This window comes from Oryctolagus cuniculus, chromosome 3 (genome assembly GCF_051225735.1).
Source record: "Oryctolagus cuniculus isolate XC-2025 breed Fujian yellow rabbit chromosome 3, ASM5122573v1, whole genome shotgun sequence".
NCBI lineage: Eukaryota > Metazoa > Chordata > Mammalia > Lagomorpha > Leporidae > Oryctolagus > Oryctolagus cuniculus.
This window is the reverse complement of record NC_142869.1, coordinates 120,228,452-120,254,724: the sequence shown is the minus strand read 5'-3', so window position 1 is coordinate 120,254,724 and position 26,273 is coordinate 120,228,452. Positions and strand designations below refer to the sequence as shown.

Below are 26,273 nucleotides of genomic sequence, written 5' to 3'. Positions count from 1 at the left end.
GGCACCTGCCCGTTCCTGCACAGGCAGTTCCTCCTTCCTGGGAGCCGCAGGCAGGCCCTTTGGGCTGGCCTGGGGGCGGAGCTCTGCAGGTGACCCTGGTAGCCTAGGGACTGGGGCCCAGTGCTGCTGAGAGCACTGCCTTCTGTGCTCAAGCCACCTCTTGTCTTGCTGCACACCTCAAGCCTGGGGCCCTGTTTTGTGGCTATGCCCCAGCCTCCTCTGTGCACAGAGCCCTCCTTGTGCACTGGCGCTCCTCCAGCTGTGGGGTGTGGGCCACCTTCCTGCCAGCCGGCAGGTGTGCTGCAAAGGAGGGAGGCTGCTCCACTCAGGGCTCAGCACAGCTGTGGGTCGCAGCAGGCCCACTCTGTCCTCGGAAGCTCATCGCCTGCAGGTGGAGTGGGCGGCCGAGCAGAGCGGGCAGGGACGGGCCTGGGATATGGCAGGGGAGTGGTGCGGTGGCCAGGGCTCAAGGTGCCATCTGGCAGGACCTGCTGCGCCGGGACGTGCTATACTACAAGGGCCGGCTGGACATGGACAGCCTGGAGGTGGTAGACCTGGACGATGGGAAGGACCGAGACCTCCACGTGAGCATCAAGAACGCCTTTCGGCTGCGCTGTGGCACCTCAGGGGACAGCCACCTACTATGTGCCAGGAAGCCTGAGCAGAAGCAGCGCTGGCTCAAGGCCTTTGCTAGAGAGAGGGAGCAGGTGCGGCTGGACCATGAGACAGGTGCGAGACCCTGCTGACCCTTGCCCTGCATCTAGGGCTCACTCACCCGTCTTGCCCCTGCCAGCTGGCCAGAACTGCCTAGAAACCGTGAAGCAGCACGGCGCAGCCCCAGGGCTTCACACTGTGAACCCAGGCTTGGTCCCAGTGGTGAGCACAGGCCCTGCCTTCACCATGCCCCAGGCAGGAGTGGCCCTTCCTCGGCACTCAGCCCCAGGCCATGGCTCTGCTGGATTTGGGTGCAGTGGGCTTCACTCCAGACACAAGCATGCACACACCCTCCACGCAAAGTGTTCTGATTGCTGGGACCCGGGGAAGCCCCTCTGCAGTCAACACAAGCCTTAGGAGAACATGGAGTGGGGAAGTGGGTACTGGCCCCCAGAAGCCGCCTCCGCCCTCTCCGTGAGCATCTCCCCCACTCCTCCTTTCCTGTTCTGGGCCCCAGCATTACTCTCCACAGGGACCAGGTCAGTTCTTGGTCTGGGGGAGGACCCCCCACCATGGAAAGAAACCATACCAGGCTTTGGGCAAGCAGAGGAGGAACATTAGGTTGGGGTGAGATGGAGGCAGAGGGAGGACTCCGGACCTTTGTTCTCTGTCATGGACCCACCCCACCCCTCCCCCAGCATCTCCCCTGCCCGGGTTCGCCAAGGCAGGCTGAGCGAGCAGGATGGGGAACAGTCCCTGCTGCGAGCCTGGCACCAGACAGCCAGGACACAGCCCCTGTGGCATAATGGAACCCGGGCACTGTGGGAAGTGCAGGTGTGCACAGCAGACTGCACCTGAAACCAAGAAACACAGCACAAGGAGCAATGTGGACAGGGCAGGGGTCTCATTTGTGTGCCCCCCTCCCCAGGCTTCTCCATCACCGAGCTGCAGAGGAAGCAGGCCATGCTGAATGCTAGCAAGCAGCAGGCCACAGGGAAGCCCAAAGGTAGGTGGTTGGTAGTCCCAGCTCCCCAGATACCCATAGGCCACCCAGGGCCTCAGAGGTGCCACTGCCCTTTGCAGGTGTTTGTTCCCAAAGGTCAGTGACAATGGGCTACCAGGGATGAAGCTTGGACTGGTATACAGTGGATGCTCTTGCTCTGGGCCCCTGTGACCCCACCCCCGCCCAGGGCTGCTGACAGAGCCACCATGCTCTGGACAGGTTCCCTGGCCACGCCACCCTCTCTCCCAACTGCAGGCCAGATCATTCAAGAGGCTGCAGGACAGCCCAGGCTTCTGCGTGTGATCAGCCCCTTGGAAAGCAAGTCCTGTGTAGCAAAACTCTTCCCCTGAGCAGGGGGGAGGTCTGAGGCAGTTATCTCGGGATGAATCCTTGCACCTCCAACAGCAGAGGCTGCTGCTCCACGCTGACCCCACCCCCATCTCTCCTTGCCCAGCTATTGGACGGCCTGGCTACCTGATGCGCCAGAAACACCCGGCACTGCCTGCCAGCCGGGCCCAGCAGCAGGTCTTGGTGCTGGCAGAGCCCAGGCGGAAGCCATCCACCTTCTGGCACAGCATTAGCCGGCTGGCTCCCTTCCGCAAGTGACCAGCGCTCACCCGGCAGAACTTTGTGGACCTGCTCATCCATGGCTCCCGGCTTTTCCTCTTCAAGGCCCACTCCATCTGGCCCTCTGCCTATTGTGCAAACTGCAGGGCTGAGTGAGGGAGTCACCAGGATGCACCAGGTCTGTGCTACTGTCCTGGCACAGAGACCAGCGGGGAAGACACAGGCCCTCGCACGTGCAATCTCCTCCTGCAGCCTGGGCTCCCCCGCCTGCCATCCTCCACCGCCCCAGAGCCTGGAACCAGAGCTCAGAACCACCACTCAGGCCAGCGCGCAGAAGGTTCTGGCTGCTTTGGACCTCCTTTGGAAGTCTGATCATCCCCTCCTCGTGCCACTGCTGGGCCGCAGAGATCAACACTGGCCTCTGGCTCCCTGCAAAGCTGGGCCTGGTGCCACTCTCGTTTTGGGCCCCCATCCCCGAGAGGCAGCTTGCATCCTCAGAGGGCGGGAACCAAGAACTCTGTGCCCAGATGTCCAGCCCAGAGCCACCCTTTGGCCTCCCAGCCCCTTAGGCACCGCTGGCTGCTGGACACCCTCTTCACTTGTGATGTGTGCGTCTGTAGTGGGAAGAACAAAACCATACAGTCAGCTGTGTCCTTTGGCCCAGGTGTGTGACTGGTCAACCTGTAGCTGTGGGCTAGCTCCAGATCCACCTGGGCCCTGTTTCTTGTTTGGATTTTGTCGTCTTGTTTTTCTAACAATGGAGAAAAAAATCATTGTCGTTAGTGACACAGAAAGATTGCCTTACCCTAGTGAGCGTGAGAAGCCATAAGAACTGAATTCTGTGGCCCAGCATCCAGGACTGACCCCCAGGCGCATGTATCTTGCTGCGCAGGAGGTGCAGCTCGGGCCTGGAGTGCTGGAGTGGAGCCCACAGGACTCAGCAGCATGGACAGTCACTCTTGCACTATTCTTTCTCCAAGCCAGAAACCACATTTAATTTCATAAAGAAACTTGTGAAAAGTCACCTGGCTGCCAGCCGTTGTCTTCTGTCAGTGTCTGTGTGCTTTCCCTTCCACACACCCAGCCTTCCTGCGCCGGTCACCCCATCTCTACCCCCAGGCCTTTCCCTGAGAGGAGGAAGGAGGCAGCAGCTCCCAGAGGTGGGGTGAGCCTCTCAAGGCCCTGGCGGAGGCTGGATCAGGTGCTGGGCTCACGATGAGAGGGCCAGGGGAGCTGGGAGGATGGGCCATGGAAGACCAAGGAGTGGGGTCAGGTGCCATCCAGATGGACACAGCTGCCCTGGGCCTACAAGTCTGCTTCATCCCTGTCTGCTCCTTAGGTGTTTAGCTGGATGGGAAATATAAGTTTGGGGGACACCATCAGTACTTCCGAGCCTGAGTATCCTCTTCAGGGAAACAGGGAAGAATCTCTATTCCCAGGAGGTCCCTAGCCACAGGCCCAGAAGAGGAGCCTGAGGCTGCTTCCTCCGCCACACTCCAGCACTGGCAATCCCTGGCAACTTCCTAACTTGAAAGAAGCTACACCACCTCCCAGTCAGTGGAAACCCATGGAGAAAAATCAGGACAACCAGAATATGCAACACAAGTCAATCTTTATTGAAAACTGCAGTATTAATACATAACAATTCTTGTTACAATAAACGTGCTTTTAAGAATTTTAAATCTGAGCTCATCTACTCATCAGATTGCATAAAAAATTAAAAGAGTCTGACTTTATACCTAATGGAACTGGCTCAGGATGGGTGTTCCACTCCTTTGTACTGACATGGAGTTCAATGCAGAGGCGAGGGATGCCTTTAACACTGGAAGACAATGCTGACTGAAGCTTTAAAAAAAGTACCAAGAGAACGGTGTAAAAAACAGTATTTAAAAGTCATTTAAAAAAAAGAAAAAGAAAAGGAACCACTCCTATTCAGTCACACCCCCACAGGGCTCCTTGGGGCCTTCGTCCCAGTGGCCATCAAGTCAACTTCTAGGAACACTAATCGGCTGGCCCAACTCCTCTGTCCTGGAGCCTACTCCTATGCATGAGGCACCAGGGGCAGCCCTGCTGAGGGAGGAATGGCCTGTCACGAAGCCTGGGCAGGACAGGCCTCTGTCTCCCTGGCGCAAATGACTGAACTGTATTTATCCTGTGGACCAAAGTACAGTTATCCTCTCAGGGTGTCTGTTCTTCAGATGAGTGGGGAGTGGGGAACAGAGACAAACCCTCTGACACATGCGAGATCAACTTCCCATTTTCTACTGGAAATGATCACACCCCCACCTCAGCTGCAGTGCACTGGAAAACCTGCACCCTTCAGACAGCTCAGGCGGGGGTAAATAAGCGGCTCAGAGAAAACACACACCAGCAGAAGACGGGCTAGAGGACAGCCAAGCTCCACCCTCCCCTCCCAGGCCAACCACACTGCTCTTTACAGAACCCTCAGGAAGCACCAGAGAGAAGGACCAGACACTGCTGCCCACCGGCCAGTGCACGCCCTGGAGTTCCTGTTCCGTCTGGGCAGTGCCGGCTGGCAATAACGGCCATCTATCAGCTGCGGGGCAAGGAGAAGATGGCCCAACTGTTCATAGTAACACTGTGTTCACATGTTCAACAAAGACCAGTGAGAAGCCTGAACTCCCTTTGTAAAGCAGCCCCGATATTGGCACAGCCAGTATGTGCCAGCCTTTCACCACCAGCTCCTGGGCACACTCACACAACATCTGATGTGGGCACAACACACTGCCCCACATGAGGGCATTCCAAACTGCTCTCCTCTTCTTGTGGACACATCCCTCAAGAGACACATGCACATGACTTCCCAGACCTTCATCGCAGCCAGATGGAGCAAGGCACTGGGTGCCCAGCTGGGGAAGGGACCTGCAGGCTCCTGTAAATACCACATTTGCATAGCACAGTTTCACAGAGAGCAACTAGCAGGCCCAATAATCACACTCGTAAGAGACAAGAAAGAGTCTGGCAGTACTTCTGTGTCTGTCACCAAAGCTGGCCCTGGTCCTGCAGTGGCCTTGAATCTCATAGGCAGCAACCTCCAGGGGCCAGCTGCTACACACTGACCGCTTGGCTTCCAGCCTGGTTCCAAACAGGCTCTCTAGAAGCACTGAGGAGCAGCAGCTCCGCAGACAAGGAAGACACCTCCTGGGCCTCAGGAGAGAGAGAATAAGCTCTGTTCAGTCATAGAGGTGTTCATGTTCTCGGCAACTAGGGCCTTTGCCTGCCTGTCTCAGCTTCTGAAAGTCTCAAATTAGGGATGTCACACAAAAGCAAAAGTTCCTATAGTATGCTTGGAATGCAAAATGATACAGCTATATAACGGGATTTTGACTGAGGTTGTATTCCTTAATAAATCTTACTGGGACTCAACACTAATGAAACTACAAACTGTGGCAGTTTGGTACTGCTCTGAAGTCCAGATTCTCCCTTGATAATACAGGACCCACCTTACACCATCATATTTGATTAGCTGACTCTGGTTCAAGGTTTCCATGTATATACTGTGTAACGCAAAACTGATACTGTCCCGATTCTATTTCACAAGAGGGGAAAAAGCATTATAGGTAGAAAATATTTATGAAGCCAATTTAAATGGGGGTGGGAGGAGGGTGGTACAATCTACTCTGCTCTTCCTTGAAACGGCCCTTTTAATCAGTGCTGGTGGACACACTCACCCTGGGTAAGCCGAATCTCAGCAAGTCTCAAGATACGGCCCAAGTGACCTCCTGTAACTTCTCACACCAACATCCAACAGGTAGTTGAGTGTACGTGTGCATGAGCTTCCATGGTTGTTGTGTGGGGCTTTTTAAAAGCATACACTAAGACTGTAAATATTTTCTCCTGTCTACTGTCACTCAACTGGGAAAACTGTTAGTCAGTTGAGCCTTGGAACCCTTAGAATCTATGGATATTGCAAACCATCCACTATACAGACGGAATCACCAACATAGACTCAAAGAAATGGACAAACTGTGCATGGGGTAAACGTCTTCCACACATACACATATACACGCACACACTCTCACACGCACACACACACACGGGTTAAGTGCTCATGAAACAATTTTAAAGTACTCATCAGTAAACATTCTATGTTAACAGACATTAGAAATAAGCAATCTTCTGTTTACAATGATCCATGCAAAAATATTCCTAAACTCCTTATAAAACAAAATGTGGAAAAGAAAATTATGAAGAGTACTTACTATAAAAAATAAGGTTACTGAAGGCTCAGTGGTCAGCATCCCACCCACCCAAAGGGCTGAATGCTAGCGGGGGACCTCGACCCCTGCATCAGAGCCCAACCTGGCTGCCAGACACAGAAGCACAAAACCCGCACCCACCTGAGGCCCAGCACTCACAACAACAAGAGGGTCGGGAAAGGATGTACACCCCACCTGACAGACCCTTTAAAGGAAACAAGTCCTCACATTCCCTACCCCCGACCCTTAACTGAGAACAAACACCCACTCCTATCCATACCAACTGGGCATATTCAGGCCAAAAACAAAACAAAACAAAACAAAACAAAACAAAAAAACCCTCTTCAGTCCTTATGTACAATATTCAGACCTTAAGCTCAAAACCCTTGCCATAATACAAGCCAGCAGGGAAAAGCATCTGGCAATGCCTGGCCCTTTCTGCTGTCCATACTTGCCTTGCACTGAGTGCCTTCAGCTGTACAGACAGACAGTGGAAGAGGCTCACAGACAGACACCAGCCCTCCCATCTCCCTTGCCCCATCGCCAGGCGCCCTCTCCAGCCAGTCTAAGGACAAGTGACCATCGGGCGGCCCATCTCAGAAGAAGCTACAGGTTTCAACATTTCCAGACACAGCCACGGCCCTGCCTCTCTACAAGAAAGAAACATGAGGAATTTAAAATAAAGTTTTGTTCCCTTTTAATCATTCTTAAATATACAACTTTCTTCATTACAGACAGCTGAAATCTTTGCCCTTCTTTGTGGGGAAAAAACAGCAATGTCTATGTTATTTTCAGTTGACTCAAACACTTCTCAGAAGAAAAAAAAAAATGGAATGATTTTCTATGCTAAATAAAGCAGAGGACAATACCCCCTCCAAGCCTGGCTGTTTCTCTTCCACCTATCTTCCATCCCAGGAAAATTAGTTCTACTCAGGACTTTTCCAATACAGATATAGAAAACACCATCCTTCTCTCTAAGAGACCTGTAATGAAAATTTAGATAGCAGAGGAAATTGTTTTGCTGATACATAAACCACCCCCTCACCCCTAACTGTACTGGCCACATCGCTCTACTCTTTCACGCCTATCTGAAGCATGTCCCTGTCCCACTGACTGCACCAAGCCCAGATGGAAAGAAAGGGATGCCCCAAAACTGGCTGCACCCAATCAACTGCGGCCTCCCTTCTCTTTCCCTCTCCCTGCAACCCCTTCCCACAAGTACAGCCAGTGCCAAACAGTTGCTGAAAACTAAAAGTCCACGCCCCTAACTGGCAGCCCGCATCAACCCCAAAAGGTTGAAGAATCATCTAAGGTATTTCAGATGCTCTATGAAGAAATTCACTTGAACACTTAAAACTTTAAGACTCTGCATACGTTACAACAGTGCATTAGTGATACAAGTTGTAAAATACGTTTCCATTCCTTTGGATTTTGCATATGATGGTTTTGCATCAGTCACTGCAGGTAGATTGAGCAAGCTTTGTTTTTGTGTGTGTTTGTTTAAACATGCATTCAACTAGATATGATTCAGAATAGATTAATACTCCCTTTTTATCATTACAGTTAGCTAAAAAATTGCCAGGCAGTCCACAAAACAGGATTTGCTTTAAGACCAACCCACAGAGTTAGTTGGAGACTAACGGCGCTGGGACCTGCTGGGCCGGGACGTAGTCGAGTTTAGCTAAATGTCGAGAGCATTAAGAAGAAAGTCCTGGTTGGAGGCGCAAGGCCTGCAGCACCAGCTGTGGAACCCCAATGATGTGACTGCACAGCTCCATCCTCAAACCTGGGGGAAGAAACAGAGTCACACAGAACTCTCCTAGCACTTTGGCCCCTTGAACAACTCAGTGAAGACCAGAGCCACAAGCACCTGGAAGGGCACCAACAAGCAAGGCTGCTGGCCCTAGTTCCTGCCCACATCATAAAGACCCCAGTAACAGTAGGAACCCAGGTTCCTAGAACAGGCAGGTGGGGGACTGGGACCATATTCCAGGTAAGGATCAATATACATAGGGTCAACAGCAAACACTCAATGGTTTCCTTCTTTCTTCTACTTTTTAGAGTTTCAATACGAATAAAAATTTCAACAGTGCCCTGCTCTGGGTTCATGGGGTCAAGTGTATCTGTCTTACTGTGCTTAACTACAGAGCAGGTTTGTTCTTCTCCTCTGGGAAGTGCACTCTTATCAGGGGCCCAGCCAGTCGTCACTGGTCACTTACGTTTGCAGGGTGATCACCACTGAGGGGGCACGTAGCTGTAGGTAGGTGTTCCTGGGGCCCGGTACGTGGGTACAGTGACTGGGTGGGGAGCGACGGGAGTTGGGGAATGAGCAGTCAGCAAGGTACCTGCAAGAGAGAGCAGCTTGTCACACACTGCACAGGCCCATTTCTACACACAGCACCACATGCCTCTGACACGAGCAAGCAGGCCTGGGCCTCTCTGCACGGAAGGAGGCCTGCAGGAGGAGGGATGGCCTCGACTCAGTGCAGTGAGAGCTCAGAGCACACAAGCCTGTATACACACAGTTGACTCCTACTGACCACGTGGTCATAAAAGCTTGGGTGTTTCCCACTCAGGGGGAACCCTTAATAATTTCTGTGAGTCAAACTATGAAATTTTAAAAGTATTATTCAGCCTTAAAAAAGAAGGAAACGGTGATACATGCTACAACATGGACAAACCTTTAAAGACATTATGCTAAGTGAAATATGCCAGTGACAAAAGGACAACTAGCGTACGATTCCACTGATAAGAGGACCCAAAAGAGCATAGAGGGTGCACAGAGCACAGAGGGGTGGTGGGGAGGGGGAGGGGAACTGTTGTTTATTGGTTACAGGAGTTTCAGATTTGCAGGATGAAGAAGTTCTGGAGATTTGGGTCACAATGTGAAATACTTAACACTACTGAACTGTACACCTGAAAACGGGTAAGACTGTAAAACATAAATAAAAAATGAGAACCAGGGATTCCAAACTGCACAAGCTTCTGAATACATTCAAAAAACACATTTTTCCCATACTCACAGAAACTTAGCAACGGAGCCTGTGTGTGGACAAGCAGCAATTGCAACACAGCGGCCTTCACCCCTGCTGCCCACACCCACCCTGGGGCTATGGCCCTCCCGCTCTGGTCTCAAACACACAGCATCTGTCTATGCCACGGGCTCCTTGGCCTTCACAGGTCCAAATGGGAAAACCTACACAAGACAGATTCTGAGCAGGAACACAGTATCCTGGGATACCTTTCTCCCTGGCATGACTTCCTTCTACTGAAGTAAAGTTCAGAAAAACAAATAAGAAGGTACACAAGTGTCAGTTATGAGCAACCAGATACACGTGATGTGAGTATTGCCTGAAGCTGTGACATTTATCCAAAGGCCAGCAGGCAACCTAACTTCTAAATGTTAGATCAGGGTGGGCAATGTCCAGCCCATGAAATCATCTGGTGTGGCCCTGCCAAGGCAACCACAGGTGCGATGTGAAATTCGGTAAATCTATAGCAGGTTAACATTTAAGCTGAGAATTTTGTATGATGTTGTAAATATGCACATAGCCCTGGGTAGAAACAAGGTTCCCCCACCCCTGTGTTAAGATCAGAGCCTTTAAGGCTCCAGGGCTCCCAGGTTCCACTAAGACACGACCACCTGGCCAAGGATGTTGGTTAAGTTTTCCTGACTCAGAGGACATGTTGAGAAGTAAAGCAGAAGAACTGCAGAGGACTCCTATAAGCTGTCACTTCTATTAACACATAGCAGCTTTCCTAGATTCCTGGAAACATTCCCCATTAACACAACCTGGCCTGTGAAGACAGCCCACCTTCAATGAAGTTATCAAGAGTGCCAGCCCACCTGGGACACAAAATCTCCCTTTTGCTCAAGCTCTCCATGCTCATGAGGTTGACAGGGGGTGTCTGGTCACTCGTTCCTAGAGCCATCCTACAGAGTGAACCCATCACAACCAGAGAACGCCATTCAGTCATGCGCCATGCAGGAAAGTAAACCATTCGGTTCATCGTTCGTTACTTTGCACCCCACAGTCAGTCTCCTCTCAGCTAAAAGGAGAGGGAAGAATGGGAAGGGAGATAATATGAAAGGGAACTTGCTGCTCCTCCCCTCAAAGAATCAGATGTCCTCCCACACTACTGTGGCCACGAAAGTCCACAGCCAAGGGTCTGAATTTCTGACAGCTCTCCCCACCCATGGTTCTCACGTCACTGTAGAACAAACACCCCAGGAATGAGAACTTACCTGCTGACATGGCCATTGTGGTCCCAGCCACCATGCCCATGGTGACCCCATTGCCTCTAGGAGGAGGGATGGGAGCAGGGTACACTGTGGCCGGCATGCCGTTGGGCTGCACCACCGTGGTGTGGTGGATGACGTGAGGGGGTGCTGCATACAGTGGCTGTGTGTAGTACGTGCCTTGCTGTGGGAAGAAGAGAGACAACTGCCATAGGGTCCCATGGCTGGGGGATGAGAACCCCATGGAACCAACCCTTCCCACACTGCAGGGCACACCCAAGCATACCTGTGCATACGGGCTTTGCTGGGGGTAGGCACTTCGCACGGGGTACACAGCCGTCTGGTAGGGGTTGGGGGAGGAAGAGTACGGTGGCACAGCCCCACTGGTAGGGGAACAGGACACTTTGTAAGGTGTGCCGGGAGTGTAACCTGGAACAAAGAAGCAACGGCCTGAGTCCACTGAGGTCCATGTCGGGCATGGGAGGAAGAACAGTGTGCAGCAAAAGAGCCTCCTCCTCCATTAAAGTTTGACTCCACAGCTTAGGCTTGGTGGGCAAGGATTTGTGGTGGAGGGGGTTTTCTGGGGAGAAGGACAAAGCTCTACCAAGTTATCTGCTCACACCAAACAGGAAATAAATACCTTCCTGTTGGACTATCAATTAGCTTCACCTTCCCATGGCTCGATTTGGCATTAAAATTACGCATGTCCTATAGCTCCAGAATTAACTTCTAGAAATATGGCTTAATGAAATAAGTATGGGGGGCTGACGCTGTGGCACAGCAGGTTAATCCATGGCCTGTAGCACTGGAATCCCATATGAGCGCTAGTTCAAGTCCCCACTGCTCCGCTTTCAATCCTGCTCCCTGCTATGGCCTGCCTGAGAAAGCAACAGAAGATGGCCCAAGTCCCTAGGCCCCTACATCCATGTGGGAGACCAGGAAGAAGCTCCTGGCTCCTGGCTTTGGCCTGGCCCAGCTCCAATTGTTGAGGCCATTTGGTGAGTGAACCACCGGATGAAACAGATTCTCTCTCTGCCTTTCAAATAAATAAATAAATAGTTTTTAAAAATGTGGATATATGTATATACACGAAGACACAACTACAAATACATTTATCACTGCGTCATTTATTACAGCAAAAACAAAAGGAGAATCTTGTTAAACACCACTGGGTTAAAAAGACTTCTGGGTCCAGGAAGTAGGGTCAACACACCCACCTGCTTTTGTCCTCACCCAAATAACATGACAATGACAATAAAGCAGATTAAGAAATAAAAAGATAAAAAGCCACACATAGAACAAGAATGTAAAAGACAGCATTCTGAAACCTAAAGAGCTTTATTGGATAAGGATTTAGCCAGCTTGAGAAAGCTGCACTCCCAGGCAGCAGCCAGGAAAGCAGAGAAGCAGCCCCTCTCCAGGCCTGGAAACCAGTCAGCAACTTGTTTCCAAAGCTGATGAAGGGCTGGCAGTACAAGAGTGGCCAAGAGCCTGCCAAGTGAACAGCTTGGTGCTGCCTCCCCCTGCTGGCCCTGCCCAACAGAGAATCAGGATTTGTTCCCTGGGCAGGATAGGAGAGGGGCTCGGAGCAGCTTTATTCATACTGACTGAAAACAGGAAATGACCAAAAAGCCACCAGCAGATGATCAGAGAAACCATGGGGGTAGCCGTAACAGAAAATAAATGATTCCCAGAAAATTCACCAGTTTTTTTTTTATTTTTATTTTTGACAAGCAGAGTGGACAGTGAGATAGAGAGACAGAGAAAGGTCTTCCTTTGCCGTTGGTTCACCCTCCAATGGCCGCCGCGGCCGGCATGCTACAGCCTGCACACCGTGCTGATCCGATGGCAGGAGCCAGGTACTTATCCTGGTCTCCCATGGGGTACAGGGCCCAAGCACTTGGGCCATCCTCCACTGCACTCCCTGGTCACAGCAGAGAGCTGGCCTGGAAGAGGGGCAACCGGGACAGAATCTGGCGCCCCAACCGGGACTAGAACCCGGTGTGCCGGCGCCGCAAGGCAGAGGATTAGCCTTGTGAGCCGCGGCGACGGCCAAAATTCACCAGTTTTAAGTGCCCCTGCTGCTCCCATGCTTTTTTAACCGCAACAAAGAAACTTCCCCTTCCTCCAAGGGCCAAGTCAGTCCTGTCGCTCCCCCTCTTCATGGAGGAACGACACAGGACCCTGCGCTGTTCTTTTGTCTGCTCGGCCCTCCCCGGGTTTGCTGCTGGTTCTTCCCGGGTTGGCTGCCGTCCTTCCACCTCCGTGGAAGGGCGGTTCCCCCTGCCACTTTCCCCACTTCCGCAGGGGAGCAGCACACTGCTGGCCGGCTCTCTCAGGGGCTGCTCAGATGTTCCTCAGGTGTTCTTGGTGCATGTTGTCTCTCTCCTCCTTTATAGTCCTCTTCCACCAATCCCAACTCTGCTACCCACACGCCAAGTACACTGCTCTCCTCCAATCAGGAGCAGGATCAGCTCCTGCAGGTCATCACTCAAGTTGGCGAGAGGCAGCTGCGTAGAAGCTGTTTACTCCTCTCTCAGCGCCATATTGTGGGAGAGCAGATGCATAGAATAAGTCTTAATTCCAGTAACTTAGTCTAGTCCGAGTTGCTCCCCACAAGTCCTGTTCAAGTGTTCTGCCTTACTACAAGTCCCACCTCTGAGACTCCCTTATCCGAGTTGCCATGGACCCTGTGTGCCCAGGATCATCAGGATATAAATACCATACTTTCCATGTCCTCTTCAACATGGCCCTTTGCAGTCTTACAGCAGGAGATGCCAAGGCTGAGATCCTCCTGTATGCCTAACAGGCAGCCACTCCTAAGTCACAAAACAGGGACCTCAGACCTAGATACATCTGCAGCCAGAGCCTACACCTGCTCACCAAATCAGGTAATAAACTCAATCAGAAGAGAGACAAGACCCTCCCAGGTCTCCCTATATTACTTTAAAAAAATTTATCAACTGCTATGTAAATGTTAAGTAGCACCAATTTATTATACCAACTTTTAATTCTGGTGCTTAGCTAAGGAAGAGCAGAATACACAGGTTTTCAGTTATGATTTGGAACCCAAGTTTAAATATGGAAAGTTCAGAGTCCCTTTCTCTGCTTACCTCCTAGTCTTTGAAAAGAATAAAAGAGGGAAGGATGGTTTCATGGGTAAATTATGCTCAAATCCATGAAGCTGAAGCAATGAATGTGTGTGCACTCTCTTCTATGCCAATCATACAACAAGTTGTAAACCATTTTCTTAAATTATAAATAAAAGGTAGCATGAAAGCCATCAAGTTCTCGCCTTACACTGACACTCCCAGCAAACAGCCCAGCTCCTCATAGTGACTGGCTATCTCCAAGGAAGAAAGAAACGAGCCACAATGCATGGTGGACACAACGGTGACCAATCATGGTGACGGGAGCATTATACAAGCACAGAATGACTCTCTGTCACTAACGAGATGATCTATAAAGAACCAGCCTTTTCCATAAGTTGCTTGGCTTCTGGAGAACATTACAAGAAAACAGACCACCATGACATCAGCATTTATAAAGTCTTGGCAGGCAAGTAGGAGTTATCTCAGGATGCAGGACAAGTTTGTCTCAAAAAAAGGGAACTGCGGGGATGAAGGCTTGCCCTCAATAGTCCCCTCCCAATTCTCAGGACCAAGCAATAGTAACAGAGACACACCAGCAAAGCTATCAGTTGCTTTACGGGCAGACAACCCAACTCACAAACTCAATTCACTTCTGCAGGGCTGGTGTTATGGCAAAGTGGGTAAAGACAATACCTGCAATGCCAGCATCCCATATGGGCAGTGATTCATGTCTCAGATGCTCCACTTCCGATCCAGCTCCCAAATGTCCTGGGGAAAACAGTGGCAGATGGCCCAAGCCCTTGGGTCCTTGCTACTCACATAGGAGACCTGGAAGAAGCTCCAGGGTCCTGGCCACTGTAGCCATCTGGGGAGTGAACCAGCAGAGGGAAGATCTCTGTCTCTACTTCTAACACTTTCAAACAAATAAATAAATCTTTAACAAAAATATAAAAAGCGATTAACTTTCTGCAGCATTATTTTCGCTGGCCTAATGAAGAGATCTCAGAAATCACTAAACTCGCATCTCACCAAGACAGCAATAACTTCTTACAAAAGTTGTCACTAACAGAACCGCCCTAACTGTGCTGCATTTTGAGAACAGACGTTAGACTTAAAAGTTGAGTATCACCTTCTGATGTTTAGGGCTGGCCCATTTTCAAATGGTTTAAAGCAGGGGTGGATGGGCCTGGCACTGTGATGTAGTAGGTAAAGCTGCCACCTGCAGTGCTGGCATCCCATATGGGCATGGGTTCGAGTTCAGCTGCTCCACTTCCGATCCAACTCTCTGCTATGGCCCGTGAAAGCAGAAGATGGCCCAAGACCAAAAGAAGCTCCTGGCACCTGGCTTTGGATCAGCCCAGCTCTTGCCATTGCAGTCAACAGGGGAGTGAACCAGCAAATGGAAGCTCTCTCTCACCACCTCTCCTTCTCTGTGTAACTCTGCATTTCAAATAAATAAATAAATCTTTAAAAAAAAAATAAAGCAAGGATGGTGAACCTTCTTTTTGCCAGAGGCCTTTGGATATCTGTAACATCATTTGTGGGCCATACAAAATCATCAACTCAAAAATGAGCCTGTTGGGGCCGGCACTGTTGTGTAGGGGATAAAGCCGCCACCTGTGGCACCAGTTCGAATCCTGGCTGCTCTACTTCAGATCCAACTCCCTGTTAATGCACCTGGGAAAGCAGAGGAAGATGGCTCAAGTACCACCCTGAACTCATGTGGGAGACCTGAGAGAAGCTCCTTGCTCCTAGCTTCCAAATGGCCCAACTCCAGCTGTTGCAGCCATTTGGGGAGTGAAAAGCAGATCTCTGTAACTCTGCCTTTAAAATAAATAAATAAATCTTAAAAAAAAAAAAAAATCAAGCCTGCTACAGATTTGTTGAACTTTTGAGTCCCACTTGCAATTGTCTTGAAAAGGCCAGATGAAATGATTTTGCAAGCTTTTATGGCCCACAGGCCAGACTTTCCCCACACCTGGAAAGGAAAAAACCAATAGGGTTCCCTTCTTCATCATACAATTAAAATATGTTCATGACACAGATGAAACAACTAGAAATATGAACACTGTAATTTCGATATGTAAGTATTTTGTCATGACAGTGATATACGCATTTTTAAATTATCTTTAAAATACTAAAACACTGATGAACTTGATGTCTAGATTTCCTTCAAAATAATGTGAGAGAGGAGTCGGCACTGTGGCACAGAGGGTTAAAGCCCTGGCCTGAAGCGCCGGCATCCTACATGGGCGCCGATTCTAGTCCTGGCTGCTGCTCTTCTGATCCAGCTCTCTGCTATGGCCTGGGAGAGCAGTAGAAGATGGCCCAAGTCCTTGGGCCCCTGCACCCGCGTGGGAGATCAGAAGAAGCTGCTGGCTCCTGGCTTCGGATCGGCACAGCTCCAGCCGTTGCAACCATCTGGGGAGTGAACCAGCGGCTGGAAGACCTCTCTATCTGTCTCTGCCTCTCTCTGTAACTCTTTCAAATAAATAAAAAATAAATCTTTAAAAATCTTGATATAGATGAAAAACATCAGCCATGAACCAATAACTGCTAAAGCCAGAGACTGGGTAAGGATTATATTCCTGTGTATTTGTGTATATATTTGTGATTTTTACCAATAAAAATTCTTTTAGTCAAAACATTAAAGGGGAGAGGAACATGTTAGCCAGACTGTTATAGATTAATAGAGATAAGAGGGGAGGGCATTTGACCTAATGGTTAAGAAGCCAAGTGGACTCCTGATTCTCACTTCAGAGGACCTGGGTTCAATTCCCAGCTCTAGCTCCTGATTCCAGCTTCTTGCTAACATGGACCCAGGGAAGCAGCAGTAATGGTTCAAGTACTTGGATTCCTGCTACCCATAGGAACACCTGGATTGCGCTTCTGGCTCCCGGCTTCAGCTTGGCCCCAGCCCAGGCCATTACAGACATTCAGGAAGTGAAACAGATGATGGGAGCTTGCTCTGTGTGTGCGTGCGTGTGCTTGTATGTGTATGCGTGCGTATTTCTCTCTATCCAAAAAAGACAAGACATAAATTCAACTTTAAAAGCAAACTCAACATGTAATGTTGAGTAGATCCTGGTTCCAAATTAAAAAAAAAAAAGAATTTAGGGATAACTGGAAAATTTTAATATGAACTATAAAGTAAAATTAAAGAATGTGATGATGGTACCATGGACATGCAGGAAAATGTCTTCACTGCGAAGTCAAGAAGGGCCACACTGAAGTCCACAGGACAGAAGCAACAAAGGCTACATGTAATTCTGATCTAGTTCAAGAGAAATTTAAAATATCACCCACACACTCACCCGATACACAGTAAATATGGCAAAAGTTTAACTGGTAGATATTATGTAATTATATAGTATCATGGAATAATAGTAGTAGTATTATGGAAATACACTGTACTGAGGTTGGTGCCATGGCGTACCAGGTAAAACCGCCACCTGCATTGCTGGCATCCCATATGGGTGCCAGTTCCAGTCCCAGCTGTTCCATTTCTGATCTAGCTCTCTATGACCTGGCAAAGCAGTGGAAGATGGGCCAAGTGCTTGGGCCCCTGCACTCACGTGGGAGACCCAAAAGAAACTCCCAGCTCCTGGCTTCAGATCGGCACAGCTCCAGCTGCTGCAGCCATCTGGCAGTGAACCAGCAGATGGAAGATCGCTCTCTCTCTCTCTCTCTGTTTGTCTCTGCCTCTCTGTAACTCTGCCTCTCAAATAAATAAATAAATAATTTTTTTAAAAAATTCACTGTACTGATCTCTCAACTTTTCTGTATATATTTTTTAAAAATTTAGCAAAATGAAAAAAATATAATGCTTTCAGATGGCAACACATACCTGAGACGGACTAAGCAAGACAGAAAATCTCCATCCAAACGAGTCATGTATGAGCTGAGGTAAAGTAAGGGAGCAAGTTGACAAGTGCCCAATCACCACCACACCCCTCACAGCACCCCTGGAAGATTAACACAAGATATGGCTGAGCGTTTAAAAAAAGGTCATCATCAGTAGGGAGGCATAGCTCTTTGAGCAAGCTGATCGCAAAGCTGGCCTGCCAGTTCAGCATTGGCTGGAAGAACAACTAAGTTAAAACATAACCATTGCTCAACGTACACAGTCCACGTTTATCAGAAAGTTATGGCTCTACATGTTACGTTCACAACAGACAAAAAAAAAAAAGAGAGAGAGAGAGAGAATTTGTTTTGAGGAAGTGAAAATGGCACAAGCAATGAATTCACAATCTGGAGGAAACATCCTCTAGAAGACCCAACAGTAATCCCAGTAAGAAAGGCTAGCTCTATTTTGTCTGTTCAAACACAGAACAGCACAAACTAAGACGAGGGACGCTGTCCACCCGAACCAACTTCCAAGAACAGAGAGCATGAAACCCACTGAACAACACCTGGACAGTCCCCTGAAGTCAGGCTCTCTGAACCAGACGCCCTTTGTGCACCCACCAAAAAAGGTGAAGCCCCCCCCCCTTTTTTTTTAAAGATTTATTTGTTTATTTAAAAGACAGAATTACAGAGAAGCAGAGGCAGAGAGGGAGAAATCTTCCATTCTCTGGTTCACTCCCCAAATGGTCCAACAGATGGAGCTGCGCCGATCTGAAGCCAGGAGCCAGGAGCTTCTGAGTCTCCCACATCACTGCAGGGGCCCAAGGACTTGGGCCCTCTTCCACTGCTTTCCCAGGAACATCAGCAGGGAGTTGGATCAGGAGTGAAGCAGCAGGGACTCAAACCAGTGCCCATATGGGATGCTGGCAGGCATGGCTCTACCTGCTACACCACAGAGCTGCCTTTTTCCTTAAGCACTTTTTTTCTAAAAAATGATGTATTTATGTGAAAAGCAAATACCCATAACAGCTGGTTCTGGAGCAGGCTGAAGCCAGGAGCCTAGAACTCATTCCAGGTCTATCACATGGGTGGCGGAGACCCAAGTACCTGAGCCACCATCTGCTGTCTCCTAGGACAGACATCAGCAGGAAGCTGGAACTGGAAGCAGAGCCATAGGCCAGGACTCAAACTCAGAGACTTACAGGATGTGGGCCTCCCAAATTGTGTCATCCATTGCTGAGCCAAATGCCCACCCCTGAAGTCCTTTGTCATTCCCTGATTACTTCCCTACTAGGCCTTTCTTGTTTTCTACTGGAAGCCTCCTCCTGCAGAAATCTCTTCAATTGGCCCTGGGTCTCCCAACCACTTCACACGTTGGCTTTGATTAGACAAAGATAACTCCAAGAAGTCAGAATGTGTAAGGCATCTTTCAGAACACAATAAATGGTACTCCTAAACCTGTGCATCTCATACATATAAATTTTATTTTAAAAGAAAACCAAAAAAAGAATTGTATATGAATATTAATGATACACATGCCAAAGTACACTGAGACATACAACTTATTCTGAAATACAAAAATTTTAAAAAAGACAAACCAGAGAATGGCTGGAAGGATATGTATATGACACAAGTAAAATGTTACTTGTAAAAGTTTAATGCTTCATTCATGGAATTTTGGGAGTCTGTATGTTCATCATGAAATTTTTTCTTCAGCTTTTCTGTATATCTGAAAATTTTCACAATACAATGTGAAAAAAGATAGTCATCTACTATTTCTTCTAAATAGGGCAATGGTTTTTAGTACGTATTACCTTACTGTTTATTCTTATAACTGTTAAGCTCACCAGGAAACTTCTGTTGATATCATCTATAGGCATACATGTTAAATCACTTTTTATTCTGCATCTGAGACTAACCAGTTTCAAGGAATATAAACATGCCTTCCTGTCAATTTAGGATGATGTGTATGCTAGCCACCTTCCTTAAGTTTTTCTTTTTTTCACGTTAACACTAGATTCATCATATCTCATCAAAGTAACTCAACAGGCACCTTACAAAAACATAAACAGACACACTACTACTTCATTGTATCCAAAATAAGCACTGCCTCCTTGAAGTACTGGTCTTTCCAAAATAAGACTAGCTTCAGATTCTGTCCCAATGAAGCCCATGTGTCATAACCCACCACAGACAACATGATGAGTAGCATCTTTCTTCCTTTCACTCTCACCAACGTGTGAATGGCCTGTTTGCTGAGCTCTCCTAACCCTACTAACATTTCAGAATGCTACCCATCTGCTCAGATGCCAGCAGGTTTTTATTTGACTGGGTCATTTTTTTTTCTCTAAAGTACTGTATACCACACAGATTTTCATTTTTAATTTGAGAGACAAAGATAGAGTATGAGTGCTCCCCCATTGCTGGTTTACTCCCCAAAGACCCAAAATGGCCAGAGCTGGGCTGGGGCAGAAGGAGGAAGCTGGGAACAGAATCAAGTCTCCCACATGCATGGTGTAAACCCAGTTACTTGAGCCATCATGGCTGCTTCCCGGGTTCTGCGTTAGCAGGGAGTGGGAGTCAGGTGCCAGAGCCGACAAACTCAAGTACTCCAACATAGGATGTGGATGTCTTAACTAGTAAGCTGAATTAAAAGTTCATACCCCACTCAAATTTTTATAATAATTTTCTAAGCACTAAACAGATTTATTTAGAGAATCTGGATAATTTGGAAGCATATCAAGGCAAGCCCTGAACAAAGACGGCATGTCGGAATTTCAGAACACAAGATAAAAATATGACACAGCATCAAAGAGAAGCACTGGTTACATTCAGTCAGGTGCCAGCAAGGTGCTAACTCCCAGCAGCAGTGACAGAGCTGGAAAACGACCAGTGACAGCCTCTCAATTCTGGGATGAAATGATTACTAGCCTCACAATCTATTTCCAGACAAACTATCAATAAAGTTTGAGGGTATTTTTCAACGTTTTCAGAAAAGCCTAAAATTGTGACTCCCCCATACTCTCCAGGAAGGCAGCGAGGGAACTCCTTCCCCAAAACCTGACAGTTGGAATGATAACAAGGATGGACATGGGAGGAAGAAGCAAAAGCAAACTCTGGGGTGACGGGGCACAGTGCCCCCAAGTGAGGGCCCACAGGATGAGCGGAGAAGGAGGTAGAGCGCTCCCCCAGGGAACAAAACACCCAGGAGCAGCTCAAGAGTGCTCCGAGATGAGATCCCAACTCCTGAGAAATCAGAAGTTGGGGGTAAAAACCTACTCAAAGCCACCATGTAAGTATTTATCTCAAGGAGGACAAAGTAGGTGAAGAAAACATACCCGCAACACAGCTGAGAACAATGTGCACAAGATCAGAATCACAGGGAACAGACAAGCAAGAAATGAGGCACGGAAAGGAAAGATAAACTCATGTCACCCAAAGTGAGAAGTCCGTAAGCAGTGCTCTAGAAGAAGGAACGGCAGAAGCAGGATACAGGGAAACATGGACGGAGAGCAGAAACAGCTCAGAGTCTAAAGGGAGACAGAACTCGCCTCTGTGGCACAGATGTGGTGTTTCTGACAAGATGGCATTGCTGGTTTTCATCTGTAAAAGTCTTATAGAAACACTGGAATCTTTAAACTATGTACATGCAAACCTTCAGTTTGAGAGAAAGACCCCTATAATCTTCCAGCCTGTTAACATTCTAAAGGCTCTCTCTCAAGTGGCTGCCAACAAGTTTAATTTTTAAACAAATCTAGGTGTCACCTCATGAACATTATACTGAGTTAAAAAAAAAAAAAAAAAAGGCTGCATTGTGGGGCTGGCACTGTGGCAGAGTAGGCTAAGCCTCTGCCTGCAGCACCAGCATCCCATATGGACACGGGTTTGTGTCCTAGCTGCTCCTCTTCCTATCCAGCTTCATGCTTATGGCCTAGCAAAGCAGTGAAAGATGGCACCCACATGTGAGACCAGAAGAAGCTCCTGGCTTTGGCCTGGCCCAGCCCTGGCCATTGCACCAATAGAGAGTGAACCAGCGGATGGAAGACCTTTCTCTCTGTCTCTTCCTCTGTCTGTAACTCTACCTCCCAAATAAATAAATAAAACTTAAAAAAAAAAAAAAAAAAAAGAAAAGAATGTATCGTAAAGGCTTTTAACTTCTCAAACATTCTTCATAAGTAAGTACTCAGACCAGATCTACCCTACAGGATAAACACCTTAATAAAACCATTACGTTATCAGCTGGATTTCCACATAAATGTTTACGGATGTGATTACTGATTCCCTTGGGCTATCACCCTTGGCAACATTTACATGGTTTAAAAATATGTGCTGTCACTAAAGCTTCCTAAACTGTCACTAAAGCTTACTAAAGGAACTAAATGTTTCCTTGACAATTTCAACTCATCATTGCAAATATTAGTTACAGGTGTTTGTACTGTAAGACAAAACTGTAGAACAGAGGCTTGAACAGGCTGGCTGAGAGCCTGAGCCTGCCTTCCTGATGTCAGTGCCTGCTCATGGGCTTGGCGCTGGAATCCTCTCCTAACACACCCAAGGGGTGTTTCATTATGCAAATACTGAGAGTGAAGTTAAACAACTTTCTCCGGAGTGACACAGCCAGGAGTTAAGCAACAACCAGCTAACTCTATAGTCCAAGAAAACTCTGATTCCAAAAACAGCCCACTCCAGCTGCATATGCACACAGCTCACTGCATCCACCTGCTCAGGAAGACAGAAATGACTGATACGGTCCCCATTTCCAGACTGAGTAATGAACCCTTCAGCAAAAGCTTCTCTGAACCTTCTGTTCCACAACTGGAAAATGGCCAGAAACGGGCCACACTGAGATTGCAAAGCACTCCAGAAGCCAAAGCCCACGCAACTCCTGGACTACAGACCAGGTCTGCCCACAAGCCTGGTGCTAGGTGAACCAAAAGGTAGATCAAGAAAGCAGCAGAAATGGAGAAAAACTTCAGTTTGTTTAATACTATATACTGGCCACTTTGGCTTGCTCATTAAATAAGGGGGAAAGCCCACTGGGAAGAGAGATTAAAAAATTCAAGACATCAAACAATGAAGAGACTCCCAAAAAAAGGGCACACAGGTATGGCCCAGACTCAGGTCAGGTGGACAGCAGCACTGTGGGATGTCGCAGGACCATCAAAGCGCCTTTATTTTTTCACTCACCAATTTCACACAAGAAATCTTTATTCCCAGTTTCTCTCAACAAACCAGAAGAGGTGGCACTGTTGGGCCAGTGGTCTGTTAGGCGTCTGTCTGGCACCCATCAGTGGGTACCCTTCAACAAGGCAGCCTCAGTTCCACCTGCCCACCCCCATTTCTAGGTTAGAGGAACTACCGGAGGCAACCTTGGGAAAGGGGCAAAAAGGAGAGCTGTGAGAGAAGGTAGATGACACCTGCCCAGAGACTGGCCCACAGAGATCCCCAACAAGGACACTGCCAGCAGCACCAGACCTCCAAACACCAGCCTTCCAATGCAAAGCAGGGCTGGGCACTTTTGCAGGAACAGCTTTGTCAGCCTCAGTTAAATCTCAAATTTGTTTTGTTTGAAAAAAAAAAAAAAAAAAGTGTGGGGGGGGCTGTAGGTTTTTAGTACAATTTGACACGGTACTCTATGAAGAAAATGAGTAAAAGTGGGCTACCTCTGAATATTCTAGAACAATAATTTACTTTATGGTGGTCTCAGCATGAGTACATGTGGAATAAATCATTAGGCAAAAAATAAAACTTCAACCTGTTTTTCCCACCATAAACAAAAATTAACCACAAAGGGGTCATAGACCTAACTGTTGAACGTAAAGCTGAAGCCAGCATGGTAGGAAGAGTAGGTTGAGCTGCTACCCTCAACACCAGCATCCCATATGGGTGCTGGATCAAGTCCTGGCTGCTCTGCTCCATTTCCAATCCAGCTCCCTACCAAGCTTTTCTTTGTTTCTTTTAAAAAAAGATTTATTTATTATTTGAAAGTCAGAGTTACATAGAGAAGGAGAGGCAGAGTGAGAGGTCTTCCATCCGCTGGTTCACTCCCCAATTGGCCGCAAGGGTCAGAGCTGCGCTGATCTGAAGCCAGGAGCCAGGAGTTTCTTCCCGGTCTCCCAAGGACTGCAGGGGCCCAAGGACTTAGGCCATCTTCTATTGCTTTCCCAGGCCAGCAGAGTGCTGGATCAGAAGTGGAGCAGCAGGACTTAAATCAGTATCCATAAGGGATACCAGAATTGCAGGCGGCAGCTTTACCTGCTACGGCCACAGAGCCGGCCCCAGCTCCCTACTAACCTACCTGGGAAAGCAGTGGAATATGGCCCATGTACCTGGGCCCCTGCAGCCAGATAGGAGACCCGGATGAAGCTCCAGCTGTAGTGACCATTTGGGGACTGAATCAGTAGATGGAAGTTCTCTCTCGCTCCCCCTAACTCTGTCTTTCAAGTAAATATATCTTTAAGAAAAGAAAAAGTGTGCTTTACGTGTGTGCAGTTTATGTCATGTGTATCTCAAGACAGCTGTTTAAAAAAAGGTTAAACAATGTGAGGCGTTTTACAAAAGATGAGTGACACCACTGAAGAACCCAGCGAGCAGCCATACAACAATCGCCATTCCAAGGGAAGGGAGATTCCACAACAGACTCAAAAGACAGGCACAGAGTAGAAGCAATTTAGTCCAGGAGGGCGTGAAACAGCTAGGCAAGAACACAAACAAAAAATGTTTTGAAGAGAATTAAAGGGCCACTGTGGCATAGAGCTGGGGATCTCATGTCCAGGCTCCTGGCCTAACTGTCCTCAAGTTACGGGAAATAAAAGGCAAGTTCCTCTGGGAATGACACTCTGGCATAGGCAGGCAGAAGCTCGAACCAAGGTAAAAAAAGCCTGGGAGCATGAAGAAGATCAAGTCAAGAAGGCTTTGCTCTGCTCTGAGATAAGGCTTGATGAGAGGCAGTCATGGTGGGAACAGCAAGGACGAGGAGGGTGGAAGGGAAGAACAAACGTTAGATTAACAAACAGAAAAGGATACTGTTAGTGTCTCTTCTGCCAAAGTTAACTGTGTAAGGCCAGTGTTCTGAGGGACAAAACACCAGCCTAGCAACCTCACAAATAAGGTGCCTCCAGGTGCCCCCAGGAGGCCAGGCCAACCCTGTAGGTCAGAACCACTGTAGTAGAATCAGTGTCCTGTCTGGGTGAATGACGCCCACGAGCCAAGGAGCAACACAACAGAGTGCAGCTCACAGGACGAAATCCCTGTAAATAAGCAAATAATCTTTACAAGATTTAGACTCATATCAACTCCACTTCCAACACTGACAGTGATTTCAACAACCCAAAAACATTCCCATGCACTCAACACAGAAACAAGAGGTTTTCTTTTACATATGTAACTAACATGTTGCAATGCTTTAGAGAAGTCACACGTCCCTAACAGCAGCTCAGGGAAACTCCACATCCCAGCACGGCAAGACAGTCTTTAGCCCAGTCAGCTGCCAACTGCGGCAGGAGGAGTGGCCTGTAACAACCTAGCACACAGACTGAGGCTTTGTCGTGGGCGACACAAGAAACGCAGCATCTGAAGCTTAAGTGTGCGAAAAGAATCATGCTCTTCTCCCATTTATCAACTGGCTGATTTTACTAACAAGGACTGAGTCAACCCCAAATCCTAACTCTGTATGTCCTCTCCCCCAGCTGCATGCACAAAGCACTGGGTCACCCAGCACATACCTGTCTGGAAGGTAGGATTCGCTCCAGGGTACATGTTGGGAGAATAGGCAGGAGCTGCTGCTGTGTAGCCCATGGGGAAACCAGCTGAAGAGAAGCACACACAAAACAATCTGATGTCAGCAACGGAAGGAATGACATGATTTTACAGCCAGAACCCCCACAAACCCATCATTCTCCCCTTCCTCCCCAGAATCCCACATGCTGAATTAAAGGACCCCAACAGCACTGTGCCCACAGTTTGGCTCTAGTTGTCTTCTTTCCTCAGAATTTTGATGGAAGTGATTCCCACACTGAAGTACCCAGGTTCAGTTCTTGGCTCCAGCTCGACCGCAGCTTCCTGCCAACACAGACTCCAGGAGGCAGTGATAACAGTTGAAGTAACGGAGTTCTTGCTACCCATGTGGAAGACCTGGACTGAATTCCCACCTCCTGACTTCAGGCCTGGCCTGGCCTCTCCTGTTCCCAGCCACTGTAGGCATTCGGGGAGCCAACCAGCAGATGGGCGCTCTCTCTCCACCTATGTATCTGTCCTGCAGTCCCTCTGACTCTCAAATGTCAACAATAATTTTGACAGGTCATAGTCATAACTGTCTCTTAAATGTGTAACTAAATGCTTTTAACTTTGTACAACTGGAAAAATCAGCAGAAACTGAGTTAGAAGTCTACTGTAGATAACAGCAAACTCTAGGGTTGACGTGTGGCTTCAATCTTAAAAAAACAATAAATACTAAAAAGAGGACTCAGGGAGGATTAGGAAAAAAAAACAGCAAAGTCAGAATCACAATTAAAAAAAAAAAACAAAACTACCTCTCACGCTGAATTCAGAAACTCCCAATACTCTGGCAACTTTATTCAGACTAACGACATAAACGGTTACTCAGCAGTAGTAAGAGTGCTAAGGACATGGCATGCCAGGTCATTACTTTC

General features: G+C 48.2%; 2 protein-coding genes across 5 annotated transcripts in view; one reads left to right on the top strand and one right to left on the bottom strand.

Annotated features, from left to right (window-relative positions):
* Positions 1 to 4,146, top strand: part of ARHGEF4 (Rho guanine nucleotide exchange factor 4) — a 215,650-nt gene extending 211,504 nt beyond the window's left edge. For both annotated transcript variants that reach the window (XM_051848762.3, XM_051848763.3), the window contains 3 exons: positions 486 to 729; positions 1,583 to 1,660; positions 2,112 to 4,146. In XM_051848762.3, coding sequence (XP_051704722.3) covers positions 486 to 729; positions 1,583 to 1,660; positions 2,112 to 2,263 — 474 coding nt within the window. In that variant the 3' untranslated portion in view covers positions 2,264 to 4,146. The remainder of the gene's footprint in view (positions 1 to 485; positions 730 to 1,582; positions 1,661 to 2,111) is intronic.
* FAM168B (family with sequence similarity 168 member B) overlaps positions 3,820 to 26,273 on the bottom strand; it is a 42,286-nt gene continuing 19,832 nt past the window's right edge. For all 3 annotated transcript variants that reach the window (XM_070071040.2, XM_089328362.1, XM_089328363.1), the window contains 5 exons: positions 25,347 to 25,430; positions 10,971 to 11,113; positions 10,691 to 10,868; positions 8,664 to 8,789; positions 3,820 to 8,230 (listed from right to left, as the gene is read on the bottom strand). In XM_070071040.2, coding sequence (XP_069927141.1) covers positions 8,677 to 8,789; positions 10,691 to 10,868; positions 10,971 to 11,113; positions 25,347 to 25,430 — 518 coding nt within the window. In that variant the 3' untranslated portion in view covers positions 3,820 to 8,230; positions 8,664 to 8,676. The remainder of the gene's footprint in view (positions 8,231 to 8,663; positions 8,790 to 10,690; positions 10,869 to 10,970; positions 11,114 to 25,346; positions 25,431 to 26,273) is intronic.